Source organism: Nomascus leucogenys, chromosome X (genome assembly GCF_006542625.1).
Source record: "Nomascus leucogenys isolate Asia chromosome X, Asia_NLE_v1, whole genome shotgun sequence".
NCBI classification, from domain to species: domain Eukaryota; kingdom Metazoa; phylum Chordata; class Mammalia; order Primates; family Hylobatidae; genus Nomascus; species Nomascus leucogenys.
This window is the reverse complement of record NC_044406.1, coordinates 59,447,661-59,472,501: the sequence shown is the minus strand read 5'-3', so window position 1 is coordinate 59,472,501 and position 24,841 is coordinate 59,447,661. Positions and strand designations below refer to the sequence as shown.

The 24,841-nt window shown below is 38.4% G+C and overlaps 1 protein-coding gene across 4 annotated transcripts in view; it reads right to left on the bottom strand.

The window, feature by feature from the left end:
- Positions 1-24,841, bottom strand: part of AR (androgen receptor) — a 168,249-nt gene that overhangs the window by 76,141 nt on the left and 67,267 nt on the right. For 3 of the 4 annotated variants that reach the window (XM_030807424.1, XM_030807426.1, XM_030807425.1), the window contains exon 2: positions 5,696-5,847. The exons of the other annotated variant lie outside the window; for it this stretch is intronic. In XM_030807424.1, coding sequence (XP_030663284.1) covers positions 5,696-5,847 — 152 coding nt within the window. The remainder of the gene's footprint in view (positions 1-5,695; positions 5,848-24,841) is intronic. 4 annotated transcript variants of the gene reach the window in all.

The window sequence follows — 24,841 nt, the reverse complement described above, 5'->3', positions numbered from 1 at the left end:
GAACATCACACACTGGGGCTTATTAGGGGGTGGTGGGCTAGGGGAGGGATTGCATTAGGAGAAATACCTAATGTAGATCACGGGTTGTTGGTTGCAGCACACCACCACAGCACGTGTATACCTATATAAGAAACCTGCACATTCTGAACATGTATCACAGAAGTTAAATATAATGAATTAAAAAATAATAATAAGGGACTAGGAAATTGGTAAGGCATGGTAGCAGAAGGCAATGGACTCAAAAGATCTTGCAAGTGACAAAAGTTATGTAAGCATTACAGATATTTACATAATGCTGCAAGTGCTATGGCAACTTCTTCTTAATCCCTGTTTCATAAAATGCACAGGCTATAAATAAGCAGGCACAGGGCCACTACGAAGCAGCAATGGCAAATTCTTGGCATGGCGCCCAAATTGGGCACTGACAGAGACTTGGGTGGGCACCAACTGCAATGAGTTACAGAGCTAAATTATTTCTTCTGCAAGCCTATGGTCTAGTCGTGTTATGGGGAGGCACAGAATTAAGCTGGTGAGTGTGCGAAGACAGAATCATGAGGTAATATATGGCAGATCCACAACTCAGCTGGCCTCCTGGGATCTACTTTCTATGAGACACACAGTTTTTCCATGACAGTTGGTACTAGAGAGTCTCCAAAGCCCTTCCTTTTTACCATCTGGAATATATGTGTCATCTAGAAAAGTTCATTCATATGTAGGTCATTGTTATCCACACATTTACAACACAGAAGTCTAGAAAATGTTTGAAATATTTTCAGTTTCTCCTCTGGGTATTGCAAGGAGGAGTGATCTACTAGATCATTAAAACAAAAAAGTATCTTCTTCTAGCATTTCTAGAAGAATAATAAAAAATTATTTATTTTTTCTCCTGTTTAGTAAATAAGCTCAGGACCAAGAAGCCACTAGGCCAGGCATTCTGTGCTAACAAGATGTTCAAACTTTGACTGCCCTACTGGGAAAATTGTTTTAAATTAGATAATCTAGAGAGCTACTAAGATACCAAGAGATGGGAAAACATAAAACCTATGCAGATTTATAAGTATGGAAGTGATTATCTAAAGCAGAGCTCAACCCATAAACCAAATCCAGTCTACCATCTGTTTTTGTGAGGCCCAAAGAGCTAAGAATGATTTCTAAATTTTTAAATGGTAAAAAAGAAAAATAATACTAAATGACATGTGAAAATTAAGTGAAATTCAAATTTCAGTGCCCATAAAGTTTTATTGGAACACAGCTACTCCCATTAGTTCCAGTATTGTCTATGGCTGCTTTCATGCTACAAAGGCAGAGTTGAGTAGTTGACACAGAGACCATATGATCTACAAAGCCTAAAATATTTACTACATGGCCCTTTACAAAAAAAGTTAACCAACCCGTAAGTCTAAAGTCTGTCTGTAACATTTAAGAAAATCAGAGGCAGAAACATGCGAGGAGCTTTGTGAAAAGATCTCTAGGACTCGCAAAGTCAGGATCAGTCAACTCCTTGGCCAAAGATACCTGATGAAGGCTCTGTTGAAGCTGCAAGCAAATCCTCTTAGCAGAGTTAATTTGCCTCTGGGAAATGTTACTCAAAAAGTCAGGGAGTGAAGGGGACCCTGATATGCACCAAAAACTCTCTGCTAGACTCCAAACTAGAGGCAACATTCAATTCCACATGAGTTGAGGTGGGAAAGAATAGATTTAAAGGACAGAAAGAGTTCAATGAGGGTTCACTTGCATTTCTTCCCTAACAAAAACCTGGAGTGAGAGAGAGAATCAAAGCCATACTTACATAAAATTTGCCAAAGAAACTAAATTGGGACCTATTGTAAACATCAGTGAGGATGGTGTAATTCTTTGAGTTCAGAATGTAAACTACAGTTTCAATTTTATGTGTACCAAACAGCACTCCATGTGTACAAAACAAATGGACATATAATCTTCAATGTTTTACTAGAAAATGTCTGAAAAATAGTAAATTCTTGAGCACATAATGCACATGATGGATTAATTAACCCTCTTTGAAACATAATGAGGTAGAGATGGGGATTCATATCCTGATTTTCCAGATGAGAAAATAGAAAAGAAAGGAAGTTACCCAGCAATGATCACAAGGAAAAGATCTGAGTCCTGAGTTTTAACCCACTCCATCCATAGTACACTCTCTCAGCTGGCTCTATCCCCATCTGAAGATTGCTTCTTTAATTGATTAGGATCTGGGATTAGTCATCTTCTAGGAAAGCAAGACCAAAAACATATGCAGGTATAAATACATGTGAGTTTGCTGAAATGATGATGATTATGTTTGTAATTTGTAGAACGGTCACAAAATGTCTAAGCTGGAAGCACATTTTAAAATATCTAGTTCAAGTCCGTTGTTTTACAAACAAGGAAAACTGAGGCCCAAAAAGGGAAATTTCTTATCCAAGTCTATACAACTAAAACCTCTCTGAGCCCTTACCTCTGTTTATGTGTATTGCCTTGCTTTGACTTCCTGGTCTCTTAGCATCCAAAATCCCTTCCCTTTCACCACCGCACTCATCCTACCCACTCCATAAACCAACTATTTCCATCCATGCCTGTTTCTAACCCAGAGTTCATCCCACCAAGCACTCAGACACAGACTTTGACCAACTTTCCCTCCCCACACACACTTTGACCAAGTTTCTCTCAACCAGAATTTGGTCATTTTACCCTCATGGCTTAGTAGCATTATTTTTTCTCACCAGACCCTTTTTTCTATGCAGACCCTTCCCTGCCCAGCCTCACCCTCACCCCAATTCTCCAACATTACTGACAAGGAGAAAATGTAGGACTCTCTCTTCCCACTCTTCCTCAACAACAAAACCTGTCGAGATTACAATTGACTCTGTGCTGAGCCCTGCACCAAGGACAGCCTAAAAGTTCCATGTGTTATAAACCACCAAAGCTAGAAATATATTTCTGTCTGAGATGCCAGGCTTTTAAGTCCTGTACCTATGCCCATTCCAGAGATTTCTGAAACTATGAATTAAGTGATAATCAAGACTCTGAATACTCAGTCCGAGTTAACTGACTACAACAAGCAAGTGAGGAAGAGAAAGATTTTTGTTTCTATTTTCTCTAAGACAGGTATAATTTGACGTTTCAACAAGCCAGACTGAGAACCAACTGCAGAAAGGCCATATGGGCGATAAAGATGCATTGTAAAAATGGAAAAAGAAAACCAAATCAATAAATGTCCTCTTTGGGTGATAAGACAGCCCCCTGCCTTCAAACAGGGATAATGATGGCAGTAAAATCAATCCAACAGCTTTACAGATGGGAGGAGAAAGAAAACACTAGTAATTTTTTTTTTTTGCTTCATTCTGGTGTGTGTGTGTGTGTGTGTGTGTGTGTGTGTGTGTTTTCTAAACCACCTTCTCCTACCTTCAAAGGGCTCAGGACTGAAATTCAAAATAACCAAGGGGCTCAGAAGGTTCCCCTTTCATGGTTTTTCAAGGAATCCATTGCTGATTTTTCATATTTCAAGCAGGCAAGTGCATTTGGCCCTATGAGTTCACAGAGTTTCCCTAACTTAACAGACTCTAAGGTGTAGAGCATTTTGAAATCTTGCTGGATTTCTATGTGTTCTGTGAGTTGGGTTATTCCCTCCCCACAACCTCAGCCCTTTTCTTCCCTGTTCTCAAATAGCACAGGATCCACCTCATTGCAGAGCTCCTCCCAGGCAGCCCTGCCAGCTGCCCTTCTGCCTGCCTCCCTCCTTCAGCTCTAACTTCTGCAGAAAGCTCCCATGTGGGATGTATGATATGACAGCAAAATCTTCCCTTTCACAATGTGATTGAGCATTTCCCCTGTTTTCTGAAAATAACAATTTAGTGACCCATATTTGTAAAACCCAGAGGAAGCATCAAGTATAATCTAATCTATCTGACTATTGAGTTTGCTTGTTTGTTCACTTGAACTCCTTTCCCATCTGATATGGCTGCTATTACTGTGGTGCAGTGCCTGGGCTTGCTGACACACTACCTCTAGATGAGTGCTCCGTTTCATTCTCTGCTCTATAGACAGGGCCCGCTGGGTGAGAGGGTATGGGGAAGTGCCAGGGTCTCACTGGGGAAGTTGGGGTGGTCTGAAGTCTCTGGAGCCTCTCCTCACTTCCTTTTCTGACAGCCATCCTTTCATGAGTACTCTGAAGAAAAGAAGGCACTGCTCTCAGGCTCTTTAGGCACTGCTCTAGGCCTTACTGCCTAGACCTAGACATTAGGGCCCTGGGCTTCATATTAGCCCAGCATAAACAGTAGCAATGGGTAATTTGGGGGTATGAGCTGAACATGGGGCATGTTTTCAGTAATACCAAATGATATCTGCCTTCTTGTAGGCCCTGAGGACTGGAAGAAAACAACATGGCAGCTTCTGTTTTATAGATATTTCTGCCACCTAGCCAAAATGATGAATCAACACTCATCATTGTGATTGGCTGTCATTGAGGAGGTCAGTTAAAGGGCATTCTCTTTCTACCTTTTCTCTAGATGCTTCAAACTCTCTGGTGCTTCTTCCATATTCTGATGAGTAACAGTACATTCCTGGTGAATGGTGTGGCCTACATACCTATCTTTCAAGACTGTTCTCAAGGTTTATAGCTCTTACAGAAGGAAAGGCTCTCTGTTCTGGTTCTGAAGTGAAACTCAACACTTCCAGCCAGTGAGAGGAAAGGAGAAAGGCCTTGGCAGGAAGTATCTCTTTGGGGAAAGTCAGGGCAGAGGTGAATACTGGCGTTTAACAACGGGTCTGGTCCCAGAGCACAGCATCTCTCTCTAGGGGCTCCTCATCAATGTCCCTTTGAGAAGAAAGCCCTCAATACAGGGTGGAGAGTGAAGTGGATAAGCAGGAAGCTTAAGCCCTGGGTGGTTAGAGGAAGGAGACATTACCGTATATGAGGCCAGAAAATGGGAGTTTCTACTGCAGAATGTGGGCTGAGCACCTCTAGAGGTTGAGCAGACATGAGTTGTTCTAAGCTAAATAAGACTAAGGAGCTAGGGCTTGAGCCAATTTAGCCAGATATAAAATGCTACCTTAGATTAAGGTTAGGGACTAATGGACAGGATTTGAGGTCAGGTCTCTGGAGAGAAGAATAAATGTGTTTCTTCACTCTGAGTTCTTACCTACCTAGGAACTATTAACAGAAAGACAGGTCCCAAGGAGGCCACAACAGGAGGGAGCAGGTGCAGAGACTGATAGTCTGCTGAAGAGTGAGAACACTCCCTTTCTGGGGCCGAGGCCAGGAAGCCTTTGCTAAGGAACAGTCTCATATTCATCCCAAGGAACAGGCTGGGGACTCAGTTGGGGTTTCTCCACTTCTAACCTCTCTAATAAGGACAAATTTTTCCTTTACTAGCCAGCAGAGTAGAAAACAAGAAAGGAGGAAATTAAATCTTTTCAAATCATTAATTTTTCTTTCATTTCTAGGACCTACTGAGCCCCAAGCCCCAGCTGCGACCACCTTCACTGCCTACATTGCCTGTACAAACAAGGCTGCTGAAACCAGGGAACTAGCAAGTACAAAAATTTGCTTCCTTAGGCTCCTAAGTTATTTGATAGGGCCTTGCCAATGACTCTATTTCTGAGATGATAAAATCCTGGGCCCTGAAAGGTTAGTGTCTCTCTCTGGAAGGTAAAGGAGAAAGGGAAACAGAAGTGCATGTGCAAGACCCTTTACCTTCAGCAGCTCTTTTGAAGAAGACCTTGCAGCTTCCACATGTGAGAGCTCCATAGTGACACCCAGAAGCTTCATCTCCACAGATCAGGCAGGTCTTCTGGGGTGGAAAGTAATAGTCAATGGGCAAAACATGGTCCCTGGCAGTCTCCAAACTGCAAAGACACAAAAAACCAATGCAACACATGTCACTGAATGGCAGAAATAGGCAAGTGAAGTCTGAGGTCTTCAGGATTAACCTGCATGCATAAATTACTATTATTCATTGCTCAAGTGAGTTAGTGTGAAGCTGAATTTTCTGAGACCTCTCCTAAAGATGATGGTCGTAGGGTGTGACTGAGCCTTTTTGGATCTTGCAAAGGGATTAGGGAAGTTCTCTGGGATTAGCCAATCTCATAGTCTATGTCTATATGAGGGAGCAATGAAGGCAGGAAACCTGAGGTTAAGATACCTAACTTAAGGTGGTGTTCAGGCAACATTTTCAGACTAATTAAATCATATGAACCCAACTTTGTGACTTTACCTCATCCAAAGGGAGACCTATAACAAAACCAGACCAAATATTAAAGCGTTTTGATGTTCCTTGCTTTAGCTCCATGAGCCTCAAATCTCATCTATAAAATAGGGATAATATCTCCCATCCTATTGAGCTGCTGCTGTGAGTGGTAATATAAATCAGATAATGGATAAAATGCCATTGGAATAAATACACAAGGATCATGATTAGTATTACCATATAAGTCTTGTTCTTTTTTTTTCCCTCATTTCTTCACTTTCCTTAGGTGTTTCTCTAGATCACATGGACATCCACCGGATTCCATTCCACAACATAAAGTACCAAGCATAATCCCTATGCCTAGCATTAGGAGAAATATCTAATGTGGATGACAGGTTGATGGGTGCAGCAAACCACTCTGGCACGTGTGTACCTATGTAACAAACCTGTACATTCTGCACATGTACCCCAGAACTTAAAGTATAATAAAAAAAGAAAAAAAAATTATCAGATAAACAAAATGGAAACATGCAGAAAGCTCATTTTGTAAAGGACCTTTAAGAAATAGAAATGGAGTGTTGCCGTTCAATGGCTATAAAGTTTCAGTTAAGCCTGAAGAAAAGATTTTAGACATCTGCTGTACAACATTGTGCCTATAGTTAACAATATGGTGTTGTCATGCACACATATGTTTATTGCTGCACTATTCACAATAGCAAAGACTTGGAACCAACCCAAATGTCCCACAATGATAGACTGGATTAAGAAAATGTGGCACATATACACCATGGAATACTATGCAGCCATAAAAAAGGATGAGTTCATGTCCTTTGTAGGGACACGGATGAAACTGGAAACCATCATTCTCAGCAAACTATCGCAAGGACAAAAAACCAAACACCGCATGTTCTCACTCATAGGTGGGAATTGAACAATGAGAACACATGGACACAGGAAGGGGAACATCACACTCCGGGGACTGTTGTGGGGTGGGGGGAGGGGGGAAGGATAGCATTAGGAGATATACCTAATGCTAAATGACGAGTTAATGGGTGCAGCACACCACATGGCACATGTATACATATGTAACTAACCTGCACGTTGTGCACATGTACCCTGAAACTTAAAGTATAATAATAATAAAATTAAAAATAAAACAAGATGGTGTTGTGCCCTTAAATTTTGTTATGAAGGTAGACCTTATGTTGTGTTATTGTTAAAAAATGTTTTTTAAAGGAATCGAAATTTTCATCCATACTAAAGTGAAAATACAGTTAAAATTTTTTCGAAGAATCTAATTAATCAAATTTACAATCAATGAAAGACAAAATATTCATTAGAGCTTTGTTTGTTAGGCATGAGTTTAATAAAGTGCACCTTGAACAAAAATAACTGTAAAGGAGGAAGAAGAAGATAAATAGTGAAGGGTATTCGGAATCTGGACTTTTACTAATCGCAATCCATTTTGACTAGAGACCTGAGATAGTACCTCCTGGCCTCACTAGGCCAGTCTCTGCCTCTCCCTGACTCCCCAGCTAGCAAAATATTTTGGGTAGCACGCCCACTAATCCTGACCTAGTGTGGACAAAGGCCACATTGCAGCTCTGACTCATGAGCTAAACTTTGGGCTTTGGAAATGAAAATTCCAACTGCAGTCCTTCTCTCAGGCTTATATCCTAGAGAAAGTTGGGCACATACATACTAGGAGGTACATGCAGGAACAGTCATAGCAGTTTTGTTAATTAAAGCATAAATGATAAACATTAACTGACAGGGGAAAAATAATTTATGGCACACATATCCAATAAAATACAATCAGCAATGAAAATGAATGGAATCGAGCTACACGTAGTTGAATCTCAAATACTAATGTTGTGTAAGAGACATAATTCACAATAGGATACATACAATATGATTCCATTATATAAAGTTCAAAAAGAAGCAAAAGCAAGCAATATATTATTTGGGAATATACATGTGAAAACTTACCAAAATGCAAAGGAATAATAAAGCCCAAATATAGGATAGTGGTTACCTCTGAGGGGAGGCTGGGAGTGATGGTAAGAGGAAAGAGGATATAAGTACATTTATGCTCTTATTTTTAAAATATTGACTAAGCTCCTATTATGGGGCTGACACTCTTCTAGGTCCTGGGGATATAGCAGTGAAGAAAATGGACAAAAATCCATGCCTTCACAGAGCTTCCACTGTAATAGGGTTGATGCAATGATGATGTTAATGTTGTTGATTCTTTAATCTGGGCTCATCAACATTAATTTTATTGTTATGCCATATAACTTATATATTACATGTATTCTTTGATATTACTAAAACAGCACATAATGAAATGAAAACAAAAATAAAAACCTCAAAAGTTTTGAATATGCTCCTAGATAACATCCTAATTGCAAACACAGGAGAGGTTTGCTTTGAGAACAAGTGCGGAATTTGCACGTGACATTGTGTTTTTTCTTACCTCCCATGGGTTACATGTTCACTTATTATCTTGAGGCAGGGCATTTGGTTTCATGAGTCTGAAGCAAAAGCAGTGCCCCATAGAATGGAAGGTTTCTGAACCAGAACACCACTTGCAATTCTTCAACAGTTTCACTATTAATTAAATAAAAGTGGATTACTAGAAGCTGTTGGCCTGCCAATACAGGCCCAACCATGGGGAACTTGGGCTTAGGAAACATTGGCACCCAGCTGAGATCGCCAGGTCTCTCTCTCTCTCTCTCCCTGACTCCTTTCCTTTTTCTCTCCTCTCCTCTGCTCCTCCCCCTGCCCCCCAACTTTCTTTTCAAAGGAGGACTTGGGGATACTTTGAAGAATCTGATTAATTTAAATAAGTCCCACTAGTGACTGTGGAAGCGGGGTGAAATGCAAAAGTCACAGACCAGTTTTATTTGTTAGCGAGAGGAATGGCAACCCAACAAGGATTTGGAGCCCACCAGACCTGGGTTGGAATCCTGCCTCTACCAGTGAAATTTGGGTGAAATAATTAAGGCTCTCTGTGCTCCATTTGCCTCATTTAGAGTTGGAAATATTTTCAACTCTAGACGGCTTTTGTGAGAATTACAATTACATTAAATAACACATGTAAAAGCCCTTGCCTCTGTGCCTGCCACATGGTAGGCGCATTGTAAGTCTTGGTTGCCTTAATCTTTTGTCTTACCATAAGAAAATGAAATAGCTAATATCTTAAAAATAAAAAAGAGTATTTTTCTTGGCTATGCAGAGCTTTTAGAGAAAGGTAAACACATGTGGGGGTTGGGGGGGTGTAGGGCATAGGGGGTGGGGAGGGAGGGAGAGAGAGGGGAAGAGACAGAGAGCGGGCAAGGGTAGACATGTAAACACATATCTTTCTCATACATACCTACTTTTCAAACTAAAAGAGGTTGAGACAACCACCAAACATCTTTATGGAACACAATATTTTTCCTTGTGTTTAGTAACAAAATATATTTTATTAATCACCTTGTGGAACATGACATCCCTACATGACTTTTTAAGATAAAATCAGAGAGTTCACAATTATTCTCTCCTTATAGATCTATTGTGCTGACTTATTTGTGGTTACAAGGAATATTTTGGTGGAGAAGTTGGTGAAGTAATGGCTTAAGATAGTTAGCATCTTTATTCCCTGCCACCGTGAGATTTGAAATTTAGTGTGTGTTCATTCACGAGGGCAGTAATGTTTACTGTTAAAAGTATTACCCAAGTTTAGTTCATAGCTTTTCAATTCTCTTTAATAAATTCTTTAGTTGAAGTGGAAAGACACATAGGTAAAAGATCTAGTTTTCATGTCCATCTCTGCCACTTGCTAACAGAAGGACCTTGAACAACTCATTTGACTTCAATTTCTTTACATGTAAAATGGGCAAAGAAATATAGACCCCACAAGACTGCAGTGAGGATTCAATGAAGTTGTGGAGGTAAAGCAGCCCCACACCATTGCTGACACAGTGCTTAATAAATGGTTATTACTGTAATAATCTTATGAGAAAGTTGTAGAGGAGAGATGAGGGAGAACAAGGTTTTGAAAAGGTACCACTGAGGTAGGTATCATTACCTCTATTTTGCATATATGCAAACTGAGACTTAGAGAAAGCAAATGACTTGTCCAAGTCCATATACTAGTGGTGACAAAACCAGAATTATACTTGGGACTATTTCCCTGCCCCAACTCAATATTTTCCCACTATTCTAAACTGCCAAGGCCATATAATATTTCTGTTATAGCTTGGTTTTAATTTAATTAGGTTGTTTTTAATGGGCTTACTGAGTTATATTTCACATACTATAAAATTCACCCATTTTAGCGTATTCACATCTATTACCACAAACTAATTTTAGAGCAATTATATCACTCCAAAAATAAATCCTGTACCCATTAGCAGACTCCTCATACCGCTTCCTCCCAGACCCTGGAAAAACTAATTTCCTTTCTATCTCTAAATATTTTTCTTTTATGGACATTTAATATAAATAAAATCATACAGTGTGGTCTTTTGTGAGTTGCTTTTTTCACCTAGCATAATGTTTTCAAGGTTCATCCATGTTGTAGCAGGTATGAGTACTTCATTTCTTATTATTGACAGATAAACCATGGCATGGATATACCACATTTTGTTTTTCCATTTATCAGTTGGTGGACATTTGGAGCCCACATTTGGAAGACATTTGTTATCCACTCTTTGGCTATTATAAATAATGCTGCAATGAACATTTGTGTGCAAGTATTTGTGTGGACATGTTTTCATTTCTCTTGAGTATTTATCTTGGAATAGAATTACCAGGTCAAACAGTAACATTTTTGATACATGTACACCATAGTACACTATGCAAAAAGAATGAGATCATGTCCTTTGCAGCAACGTGGATGAATCTGGAGGCCAGTATCCTAGGCAAACTAAAGCAGGAACAGAAAACCAAATACCGCATGTTCTCACTGATAAGTGGAAGCTAAATATTGAGTACATACGAACACAAGGAAAAGAACAAGAGGCACCAGGGACTACTTGATGGTGGAGGGTAGGAGGAGGGTGAGGATAGAAAAACTACCTATTGGATACCATGCTTATTACCTGGGTGATGAAATAATGTGTACATTAAACGCCTGTGACACACAATTTAGCTATATAGCAAACCTGCATATGTACCTCTGAACCTAAATTAAAAGTGAAGAAAAACCAAATAACAAATAGTAATTTTTTAAAGACTTTCAGACTGCTTTTCAAAGGGCTGCATGACTTTACATTTTACCAGCAATATATAAGGGTTCTGGCTCCTCCACACTAAAGCCAATACTTGTTATTTGTTCTTTTTTACTATAGCCATCCTAATAGGTGTAAACCGGTATCTCAATTTGGTTTTGATCTGCATTTCCCTAATGACTAATGATGTTGAGCATTTTTAAATTTGTATATCTTCTATCAAGAAATTTCTATTCAAATACTTTGCCCATTTTAAAATTGGGTTGTCTTTTTATATTGAGTTGCAAGAGTTTTTTATATATTCTAAATTCAATACCCTTATCAGATATATGATTTGCAAATACTTTCTCTCATTCTGTGGGTGAGATTTTCACTTTCTTGATGGTATCATTTGCAGCACAAAAATTTCAGATTTGATGAAGTCCAATTTATCAATTCTTTTTTCTCTTATTGCTTGTGCTTCTGCTGTTATAGCCAAAAAATACCATTGCCTACTTCAAGGTCATAAAGATTTAATCTGATATTTTCTTCTGAGATTTATCATCTTAGCTCTATAGCATTTAGATCCATGATACACCATGAGATGATTTTATTTTTTTTGCAGGTTTGAAGTAGTCCAAAATCTTTTATTTTCACGTGGATATCCAATTTTTCCAGTACAATTTATTGAAAAGACTATTCTTTCCTCATTGAATTGTCTTAGCAACACTTTTGAAAATCAACTGGCCTTAAATGTAAGAGTTAATTTTTGGATTCTCAATAGTATCCCATTTATTGATCTGTTTGTCCTTATGCCAATACCATACACTCTTGATTACCACTGCTTTGTAGTAAGGTTTGGAATCAGGAAGCATAGGTACGCCGACTTTGTTTTTCTTTCCCAATATTATTTTGGTTATCCTAGGTTCCATGTATTTAAATATTAATTTTAGGGTCAGATTTTCATTTTCTGCTAAGAAAACAGCCAGGATTTTGATAGGGATTTCCTTCAGTCATTGGGGAGTATTTCCATCTTGACAATATTGAGTCCTCTCGTACATGAACAAGGGATGTTTTTCTATTTATTTACATTTTTAATTACTTTCCACAGTGTTTTGTGGTTTGCAGCATACAAGTCTTACGCTTCTTTTGTTAAATTTATTTTTAAGTATTCTGGTATTTTGATGATATTGTGAGTGAACTGTTTTCTTAATTTCCTTTTCAGATTGTTCATTGCTAGTTTACAGAAATACCATTGATTTTTGCATATTAATCTTGTATTCTGAAACCTTGCTGAACTCGTTTACTCGTTTTAATAGTTTATCATGGATTCCTTAGGATTTTCTTTGTATAAGATCATGTCATCTGTGAATGTAGATAATTTCACCTCTTCCTTTCCAATATGGGTGCCTTTTACCTCTTTTTTTTTTTTTTTTTTGCCTAATTGCCTTGACTTGAATCTACAATACAATGGTAAATTGAAATGGTGAGAACAGTCATCCTTGTCTTGTTCCCGATCTTACAAGGAAAAATTTCAATCTTTCCCTATTAAGTATGATGTTAGCTGTGTGTTTTTCAGAGATGTATGTCCATTGCAAAGTTAAGAAAGTTTCCTCCTACTCTTAGGTTTTTGAATGTTAATTTACATTCCAGAGATAAATCCTACTTGGTCACCCTTTATAACCCTTTTCATTTGTTGCTGAATTCAGTTTGCTAGCATTTTGTTGGAATTTTTAGAAAGTTATCTATATTCAAATGTGATATTAGCCTGCAGTTTTATTTTTGTGTCATATCTTTGGTTTTGGCATCAGGGTAATGCTGACTTTGCAGAATTAGTTGGAAAGGGTTCCAGCCTCTTCCAATTTTTGAAATAATTTGTGAAGGATTAAATCTTCCTTAAATATTTGATAGTATTCACCAGTGAAGACATCTGAACCTGGGCTTTTCTTTGTGGGAAGTTTCTTAATTACTAATCCAGTTTTGTTACAGGACTTGTTACAGGACTACTCAGATTTTCTGTTTCTTTACTGGTCACTTTAGATAGTTTGTGTTTTTCTGAGTATTTGTCCATTTCATCTAGGTCATCTAATTTTTTGGCATACAGTATGGTTGATATGGTTTTGCTCTGTGTCACCATCCAAATCTCACGTTGAATTGTAATTTCCATTGTTGGGGAAGGGACCCGGTAGGAAGTAATTGGATCATGAGGGCAGATTTTCCCCTTGCTGTTCTCATGACAGTGAGTGAGTTGTCACGAGAGCTGATGGTTTAAAAGTGTGTGGCACTTCCCTCTTTGCTCTCTCTCCTGGTGCCCTGTGAAGACATGTCTTCCATGCCCCTTAGCCTTTCACCTGATGTAAATTTCCTAAGGCTTCACTATCCATGCCTCCTGTACAGACTGTGGAACTGTGAGTCAATTAAAGCGCTTTTCTTCATAAACTACCCAGTCTCAGGTAGCTTTTTTATAGCTGTGTGAGAATGAACTAATGCAATGGTATTTTCTTTTAATCCTTTGAAAATTCTTTTTAAGGTAGGTAGTGATGGCCCCATTTTCATTGCTCATTTTGGTAATTTGAATCTTCTCTCTTTTTTTCTTATTCAATCTGACTAAAGTTTTTTTTCAATTTTGTTGATCTCTTCAAAGAATCAATTTTTAATTTCATTGATTCTGGTGTTTTTCTACTCTATATTTCATTTATTTCCCTTTTAGTCTTTATTAATCTCTCTTCCTGCTTTCTTTGTAGTTTGCTGTTCCTTTCCTAGCCTCCTAAGGTGGAAGGTTAGGTTCTTGATTTGAGATCATTTGTCTTTGTTGATATAGGCATTTGCAGTTATAAATTTCCCTTTAAGTACTGCTTTAGCTTGGCTGTATCCTGTAAGTTTTGGTACAATGTATTTTCATTTTCATTAATCTCAAAGTATTTTCTCATTTCCCTTATGATTTCTTCTTTGATCCACTGTTTATATTCCACAAATTGTGAATTTCCCAAATATCCTTCTATTACTAATTGTTTATTATTTCCACTGTGATCAGAGAACTTACCGAAGTTTTTCTTGAATACATTCTTCTCAGATTGTTGGAAGCCTCTGTTTCCTTTCCAGAGTTCTAGAAAAGCTAATTTTCACAACGTTTGCTAGTGTTTTCACTGCTTTCATGAAAGGATGGATTTATGGGGGCGGGGGGGTGGTTCTCATTCCACCATTCTGGAAGTCTTGCCTTCTAAGTAAGGTTGTATTTTATGTGACACAAAAATTATCCCCTTATACACACACACTAATCCCCATCATGAAGAAAGAGAGAAGACAGGTCACTCCTACTTTTCATTCATTTATTCATCTATGCATCCCTTCATTCAGTAACTAGTACGTTATAAAGGGACAGCTCTGCTAAACGATGCATATATAAAGATGAAAAAGACATAGCTCCTATCCTCAAGGAGCTTTCATGGCCTGTTTGAGGCTAAGACAAGTGCACAAATGTTTAATGCAAAGTGTAGCAAAAGAAATGCTGCAAAAGGGGCTGAGATGGCAATTGCTATAGGAAGAAAAAACTTTTTTTGCCTGCAGATACTAGGAGGTAAATCCCACCATGTTCTCAGCCTTATGACTGACCAAATTAAATATTTTACATACTCATCAAATATTTACTTTGAAATCTACTTAGAGATAAGATGGGGGTGTCCATGGCACTAATACATACTCAAGCCTCAAACCTGACATGCAGCAAGTGCTCTGTACAATACATAACCATGAATAGAACAATTACTTGTCACTATGCATCAGGTTGCTATAGCCCTATTGGTGATTTCCATTTTCTGTAGCTTACATCACCAACAAACATGCCAAGACAGCTGGAGTGGTGGTAGTAAAAGTGTTTTTTAACAGCGTATCCCACTGACAATACAAATCTGTCCTTTTCTCCTGGAATCACTCTCATAAATGGGGCTGGATAGACAAATCCTTATTACAGTCATGTCCTTGCATTTCCCAAGCCACATCTGCTGTCTTCTGTGAGCCAATTTTTTTTCCAATGGCTTCCTAGCCATCATAGCCAATCAGCCATGGGACGACTAGCCAGATTTCTTTCTGCAATGTCATCAAATCTAAGGACTGAGAGCTATTTCCACATTATGTTTCTGGAATCCATTGCTAAAGAAACAGGAAAAATTTTTTAAATACTTGATTTTAATTTACCTGTTAAATCTTACTGAACCAATATTTTTCTCACATCTTCCATCTGAACTTCTGATACTAAAGAAGCTATTTACTGGGGGCTCATTATGTACTAAGCTCTGGTGAAGGTGCTTAATCCCCACAACTATTACTGCCAGGTACATAGTGTATCTCCATTTTGATTTCTTCAAGACCACACAACTAGTAAGTAACAGAGCCACGGTCTGAATGCATACCTGGCTAACTCTAAAGCCCATGCTCTGTCCACCATACTCTATAGCATTGTCTCTTGTTGACTATCAAAGTTGGATGGCCTTTATCAATCATCTAGTCCAGTGTTTCTCACCCTTGGCTGCACATTGAACTTCACTAGGGGGCCTTCTTAAAATACTGACGCTCCTCTCAACACTCTGTATTCTGATTTAATTGAACTGGGGTGAATAGTTCAATACACCATGGAATATTAAGCAACCATATAAAAGGATGGGTTCATGTCCTTTGAAAGAACATGGATGAAGCTGGAAACCATCATTCTCAGCAAACTAACACAGGAACAGAAAACCAAACACTGCACGTTCTCACTCATAAGTGGGAGCTGAACAATGAGAGCACATAGACACAGGGAGGGGAACATCACACACCAGGGCCTGTCTGGGGGTAGGGGATTAGGGAGGGATAGCATTAGGAGAAATACCTAATGTAGATGACAGGTTGATGGGTGCAGCAAACCACCATGGCACATGTATACGTATGTAACAAATTTGCATGTTCTGCACATGTATCCCAGAACTTAAAGTATAATTAAAAAACAAACAAAAACAACAACAACAATGACAAAAATCTGGGCATCCAATTTTTTTCAAAGATCCCCAAATAATTTTAATTGCCATTCGAGGCTGAACCCCACTGAACTAGTCCATCTCCTTCATCATTCAGGGGGAAATTTCAAGCCTAGATAGAGATAGAGAATTGACCAGGAGAAACAGTTATTCAGAGGCAAGTCTGAGACTAGAATACAGGTGTTATCATTCTTACACCAGGGATCTGTTGTAGAATAACATTTCCTGTCAAATTCTGGATATTTAACTTCTTCCAGGGCATAGAATTTGGAACAGGCAACCTATGAAAAAATCTACATAACAACCATCATTAGTTATCCAGCTATACTCCAAAATCATTTTAACAGATGGTAAAAGCATTAAACACTACAGCAGCCACCAAAATGAATCTCACCCATTATGGAGCTACCCTCTTTCTGGAAAACGTGGTAAATATTTATTGAGTGCCCTTCTATGTGCCAGGCACTTAGAGGCACTTTCAATACATTAGGGGCCCAAAGATACAAATATCCTTGTCCCCTATCATAAGTCTGGTCTGAGGAGATTTGCTGTCATACAGAGCAAGGGTTACAGAGCTCCATTTTACAGTTGAGGCAAATGAGACTCAAAGACATCTTCTCATTAGTTACAGTGTCAAAAGAGGAAAAAGCAAAGGCTTTGGGGCAGAGAAATCTGAATTTGAATCTCACTATTATTGATCACTAGCCACGTAAAGTTGGGCACAAGATGAACCTAACCTCCCTTTCTGTAAGTTTCCTTATCAATAAAATGAAGAAAATCACATTTCAAACCCAAAGAGAATTGTGACAAATGCATTAGACAATACATGAGAAAAGGCCTGGCACACTCAAAATAAATGGTAATTTCTCCCCATTTTCCCCATCCCACTCCATCTTCCCCTTGGTACTAGAGTCTAGGCGGGTAAAGCATCTGACTTTCAGTCCAGTGAGCTCTGCAATCATCATGCTGCCTCCTCTGTCAGACACTACTGGTTAAAGCAGAAAAGCAGCATTTACTACTTGCCCTTACCCAAAATGTATAAAAACCCTGGGAAAAAAAAAACCTATCTTAAAGTCCTTTTGTGACTTTGTCTGTGGCAGGGAAAACACAGATGATATAGCTTAAGAAATGTGAAAAATGTTCAGCCAAGTGTCTGAGGGCTTCAGAAACCCAAAAGAAGGAAGATAGCATCATGTGAGCAGACACAACTCTGGTAGCAGTGAAATGTTGACGAGAATCCACAACTAAGAAGCCAAGGTTAGACATTTCGTGTTGGCCCAAAGAAACTACAAGAACTAGAAAAACAGCCCCATTGAGATACTCACCAAGAACAGAGCTTACCCTGATCTCTTAAACAGATGTGTAATGAGGTCTGGCCCAAGGCAAAACAAGGCAAGGTATCAGCCTTAAACACTTGGGAGAAGTGTCTTGCTCCTCAACACATAAGAGACTGATATTCTGATTTTGATCATGGGGAGAGGAGTCATTGGCAGAGACTAAAAAATCTCCTACCCCATCTCACTCCAGTACACATCGCAACATATAGCACAATAATAACAGCTGATGTTTACTGGACCACTATATGTCCCAGTTACTATACTACACTCTACATACTTTAACCTCATTTAGTCTTTACAACAAATGCATGAGGTATGCATTATTATCCTCATTTTATAGAAGAAATAACTGAGGTCCAGAAACCTTAAGTGTTCTGCCCAAGACCCACATACAGCAATTGATGGCTTCAAGATTTTAATTCAAGTCTAACTCCAAGATCAACTGTGATAAGACTATATAGTTTCTCACATTGGATGGCAATCCCCAATGACTCAACTTAGAAAACCATGAGTCATCCTGGACTTAATGTAATACACTTCCCTCAACGCACCCCACCTATCACTGCCATCCAATCAGTCAATCAGTGACTAATATCTGTTAATTTTACTGCCTAAATAGTTCCTTCAATTACACACACACACACACACACACACACACACACACACACACACACAGAGAGAGAGAGAGAGAGAGAGAGGGAGAATCTTTGCCTCCAAAATAACTGCAACTGTCTTATTCAAGTCTTTCTGCTTCCTGTCTGATCTCTCCAGTCCAGTCCATAAATTACACAGGACCCCAGAGGAATCCTATCTAAAACATCTGCTTCTGTGGCTCCTCTCCCTAGCAGCTTTCAATAACTACCTATGGCTTACAGCAGTGGTCATAACTCACTGATATATTAGAATCCTCTGAGGAGCTAATTAGCAATATGGAACACTGATTCCACCTTCAGTTAGCAGACTCTTCTGAATCTGAAGTTACAGGTGAGACCTGAGAATCTGTAATTTTATTAAATGACCTAGTGAAAACCACTTGGCTTACAGGATGCAAATTCAAAGTACTAGGATGGCATTCAAAGCTTATTTCTAGCTTCTTATCTCAATACCCTCACAATCTTTTCCATGTGACCTTCCAGCAGTACCACCCTGTTGCAATTCACTAATCTAACCTTGCTTTTTCATGCCCCTGTAGCTTTGCTTATATTGCTACTGCCTCCAACTTCAATGACCCCACCTTGCCCCCAGCCATCTGTCTCCTTTGCCACATCATCTCATAACTCAGGTCTCAGCCCAAGAGGCTACCACTTATTCAATGAAGCCCTTCCTGACTCTATCCCTAGATAGAATAGGAACACATCTCAACTTGTATGGTCTTCTTTCAAAGCACCTATTATCTTCGTGCATTACATGGTACTTCTATATGGATTGTAACACAAATAATTGATGCACATATCTGATTCCCATCCACCATGTGGCTTTCATTGATAAATTTCCAGTGTCTAGCCTTGACGCCGCTTGGGAACTTTTCCCTCAAATTTTCTCCTCTTTTCTTCCTCCTCCTCTCATTCTTAAGTCACAGAACAGAGTTTGAAAACAACAACGTTCTCTGTTAATTTGAAGGCCAAGATGGATCCTGAACAACTTTTGAATCCTAAATTAAGATGTTGCTAAACTATATCAGACAAATAAAAAACTTCTCTTTTTTCCCCTCAAAAACTACCGAAGACTTCACAATATCCATTCTATCACAGTATCTCTCATGTCCTGGCCATGAACTTCTTCATCTCTAATACAAATCCCTTAGATTATTTCTCTGTCCTCAGTAGAAATGGAAAATAACCACTTGCTATACTCTTACCTTACTCTTTCTATACTACACATTAAGATAAAGTTGAACAAAATGTAATCTAGAATAAAAACTGAGAAGGAAAATGTTTCATAGTTGGTATATTTTTGAATTACGCAAAAGTCAAGTGGTAAACAGCTGGTGGAACTGTCATTGTTAGACAAACACAGATAAAGTGTTCAATTTGGTAAACAAGCTCTTTCCATTCTGCAAAGTTATCATGTGGTCTCTGGCATAGTACTTTCCTAGTTTCTTTTTGCCATGAAGAGACAAGTTGCAGCCAGACGGAGCCTGCTTTTCTTTGTCCCTCATCAGTGCCTGTTCTCCACTGTTTCTTCTCTGGAATCTGCCTTAGTATACTGGAGTGGGAGTTGGGAGCCTGAAATTCCATTATAAATTCTGACACTAACTCGTTGCATGACCTTGGATCAGTCACCTTTCTCCCTGACTCTATTTTCTCATCTTATAGAACCCATATTTGTGGAGCACTTCAAGCACATAAAGCACATTCACATAAATTTATCTTGTGGGATCTGCACAATCACGCTGTGAGGCAAATAGATGAGTCAAGGGAACCTTCAAGGGAAGCTTCTATGTCAAGGGAAGATATATCTTCTATGATATCTATAAAACTCAAGAGAGTTGGATTAGGGGTTCTTTAACTTAACAGCTTAAAATTAACAACAATATGCACAACACTTCATAAACTTAAAAATGCCTTCACATTCATTATCATCCTTTCTGTCAATAAAATTGTATTTGGTGCCTACCATAAGCCAGACACCATTAGACTGAGGATGTAGTACGAACAAGTTAAAGTCCCTCACTGTCTTAAGGTAGCTTCCATGGTGGTGGGCATGCATGAAACACTCACACAAAAAGTTTAGAAAATGAATTTCAGATACTTCTAAGTCCAGCAGGGTAAGGGCATACTGGGTGACAGCAGCATCTTATTTAATCGTCTCAATATCCCTATCATGTAGATATATTTCATTAACTCCATTTCCAGACAGAGCAAAGAGAAAGGCAGAAAAGTTAAGTGACTTAGCAAGCAAGTGAAGAAAAGAGCTTGGCTTATACACCTACACACCACAACTTCTGAATATATGTTTCATGCTCATCCCATTCTTTTGCCTTGCTCCCGGTACTAGTTTTCTAGGATTCTATGATTTAGTCTTCAAATGACTGACTTGCACTTATTAAAATAAGGCCTTATTTCTGAGGCCTTAGGAGGATGAGACTTAGGCTAAATATTCTGTGCTCATGAGATCAGGAGCACCAGGCGCTTTGCCTTCAAAACAGGACCAGCGTGTTTGCTGGTCCATTTGTCTATCAGTTCCTTAAGAGTAGCTGGGGTTTGTTTTGTTCACAGTTTTATCCCCTGTGCCTAGCACATGACTTGGCCCCTAATTAGTGTTTGTTGAATATTTATGGAAGCTATGAATAAATGAATGAATGAACCAAGGAGAGAGCAAACTAACACAACTTGCAGAAAAATGGGTTGTCGTGTTTATGGCAAAAATAATTAAACTACACTCAGCTTCTCTCTGGAAGCTTCAGCCACTTTCTCCTGGGAGCAAGCAGAAAGAAAATGTGGCACATATACACCATGGACTACTATGCAGCCATAAAAAAGGATGAGTTCATGTCCTCTGCAGGGACATGGATGAAGCTGGAAACCATCATTCTCAGCAAACTAACACAAGAACAGAAAACAAAACACCGCATGTTCTCACTCATAAGTAGGAGTTGAACAAGGAGAACACATGGACACAGGGAGGGGAACATCACACACCAGGGCCTGTTGGGGGGATTAGGGGACAGGGGGAGGGATAGCATTAGGAGAAATACCTAATGTAGATGACGGATTGATGGGTGCAGCAAACCACCATGGCACATGTATGCCTATGTAACAAACCTGCACATTCTGCACGTGTACCCCAGAATTTAAAATATAATAAAAAAATGGAGTACTAGGCATACATAAGCTAAATTATGTTTTTAACTTTTTAAAACTGTATTTTTGCATCCTTTTCTCAGTGATTACTTTGGGGCTTCTAACATATATCTCAAATTAACAGAATCGACATCATATTTATACTGACTTAGTTCCAGTAGGTTATAAAAACTTTACTCCTCTATAGCTCCATTCCCTCTCCTTGTATAATAATAATTGTTGTAGATAATTTGTCTATGTTTGTTACCAATAAAACAATGTGTTTATAACTATTGTCATTTTTAATAGTCTTATGTCTTTTACAGAAGCTAAGGGAAGAAAGGAGGACACAATTAATTTATAGAAGTTTTTAATGTTACTCTTCATATTTGCCACTTAATTTTTTCATTTCTTTCTGTAAATTCAATTTACCATGTGATACCATTTCCTTACTCCAATTTAGCTTAATTCCCACTCTCCTCTTTTACATTTTATTGTCAAATAACAATACAATTTTACAGACAGTGCTTTAAGAAATTGATTTCAAATAAGTGGAAAAGAATATATAATGATATATTTTCATTATTTACAAATTTCCCTTTATTGGAATTTTTTTCATGCAGATTAAAGCTATTGTCTAGGAAGCTTTTAGTATTTCTTGCAAGGCATGTCAGCTAATGAAAAATTCTCTCAGCCTTTATTTACCTAGGAATGTCTTCATTTCTTTTTACCTTTAAAGACAGTTTTGTTGAATATATGATTCTTGGCTAACAGTTTTTTTATTCTTTCAACGTTTAGAATATGGGATTGCACTGCCTTCTGCTCTTTGTTATTTCTGATGAGAATCAGCTGTTAATCTTATTGTGGTTCCATTTCATTTTTCTCTTGCTAATTTCAAAATTTTCTCTTTATATTTGACTCCAATATTTTGACTATGATATATCTAAGTATCAATATCTTTACATTTTCCTGCTTGAAGTTTTAAAAAAAATTTCTTTGATGTGTAGGTTGATGTTTTTCATTAAATTTTGGAAGATTTTATCCATTTTTTGAAAGATATTCTTCCTACTCTTTTCTTTCCCTTCTTTTCTTCTCCTAATGATGTGCCTTTAAGATGTCCTACATTTCTTTGGGAATCTTCAGTTTTCTTCATTCTTTTTTTCTTTCTATCCTTCAAAATGAATAATCTATATTGATCTATGTTCTAATTTGCTGATTGTTTCTTCTGCCAAGTTATATCTTCTTGTGACCTTTTCTAGTGAATTTTTCATTTCAGTTTTTATACTTTTCAACTCCAGATTTTCCATTTTCGCCATTTTTTATAACTTCTACCTCTTTATTGGCATTCTCTACTTGATGAGAAATTGTTATTATACTTTATTTTAGTATTTTAGACATAGTTCCTTCAGTTCTTCGAATATATTTAAATAACTGATTTTTAAAGTCTTTCTCTAGTTAATTTCAACATCTTTGTTTCCTCATGGATAGTTTTTTGTTGATTTTTTCGTATAATACCATGTATGAGTCATACTTTCCTCATTCTTTGCATGCCTCAAAATTTTTAGTTCAAAACAATATTTTAGATACCATATTGTAACAACTCTGGATACTGACTTGACCCTTTCTGAGACTCGTTCTTGTTTTTTGCTTAGTCATTTGTTTGTTTAGTGACTTGGCTGAACCGCTTCTGTGAAATTGGTTTCCCTGACACTTTGAGACTTCTGGTGTTGCTACTCACGATTTTGTTTGTTTTTATGGTTGATACTGGCATCCCATTGGTCAATTCTGGGTTTACATAAACCACTGATTAAAAATATAGTCATGATTTTTTTATTTTTAATTTTTGTTGACTTTTCCTATTCAGTCCAACAAATAAAATTAGTTGATATTTTGTATAAGTGTGTATCGGGGTGCACATTTTTCCTTTTGCCTCAGGCTCGGATATGGGTTGGCATGGCACCAGTGAAAAGCTTTATTTTTCTTGACTCTGGGTTTCCTTTATTCTTCCTATCTCCATAATCCATTCTTTAAACCATGATGGTCTAAATTTATTTAACTTCATTCATTTCCCAGCACTGCCTCTGCACAGTAACCTGATAGGCCTCCTTTCCCTAACCTGACTTTAAGCCTTCTGAGTACAGAATAGCATAGAATGCCTAGGGAATTATGAGGTGGGCAAAGATTACATAAACCATTTTTTGGTTAATGTTGCTATGAAGACCTCTTAGCCAGTTAGATTTTTACCCTTTACCACTACTGGATGTGCATGTGGCTTGGAAACCACTTTCACACTTCAGGGAGTTTAGAATTTTGCCACACATTCAGGTAGGGACAAACACTTCAGAAATTATCTCTCTAGTTGCTTTTCAAAGGGCACAGTTTTAGGCATAGTTATCTATTCCACTAGAGACAAAGATGATTTTATTATTTTGCCTGGCTTTGTAGGAGTTGCCCCTTGGTCAGGGTGGCATAACATTTAGAAAATGTAGGGCCAGAGATTGTACTTAAGCCTCTTTATCCTCAAGCCCTCCACGTTTTACTGATGGATCCATGTGTGGCTTGAGGTATGCTTTAGAGCCTACCCCACATTCTGTTTAGGTTGCTTTTGAGAGGGTACAGTAAAGCACACATGCATAACTTTCCACACACCCAGCAGTGAGTGTAATTCCACAAGGGCTCTTCTTAGTGATTCCTTTGTCGGGTTCTCTGGTATCCTCCATGTTGGTCTGCCGTTTTGCTTGTTGCTACTAGTATCATGGAGCTACCAATCCACTCTTAATTGCTCACCACCAAGATCTCCATTATTTTTGACAGTGCCCTTAGGCATGAACTTCTTCATGCTCTGTTCCAAATAAAGTCAGTCACCTCAGGGAGAACTGTGGAGTTCTCCATCCTAACAAACTACCATTCCCTGGGACAGAACCTCTGTCACTGCAATAGAATTGGAACCAGGGACAGTGATGAGTGACTCCCCTGTTCCACAAGTGGGGCAGTGACCTGCTTCTTCCAGAATGACACCCCTGTTCTACAAGTGGACCCTGGGGATAATGGTATATTCCCTAGTCCTCTTAATTTGCGTTTCCTAGTGTGGAAGCTTTACCTTATATATGAGCTGAGGCAGGCACAAGCAGGATCCGTGTATTCTTGACTAACCATCCCTGGGGCAAAGCCCTCATACATAGAAAGTGGGTGAGGAAGGAATCTCCAATCCTCTCAGCCATGCCTTCCTAGAACAGTGCTTCTGTAATATAGGGCTGGGGGAAAAAAAAAGAGATGCTTGTGGCCTGCCCCATTGTGGGTGAAATTATAACTATGGAGTAAGATTTT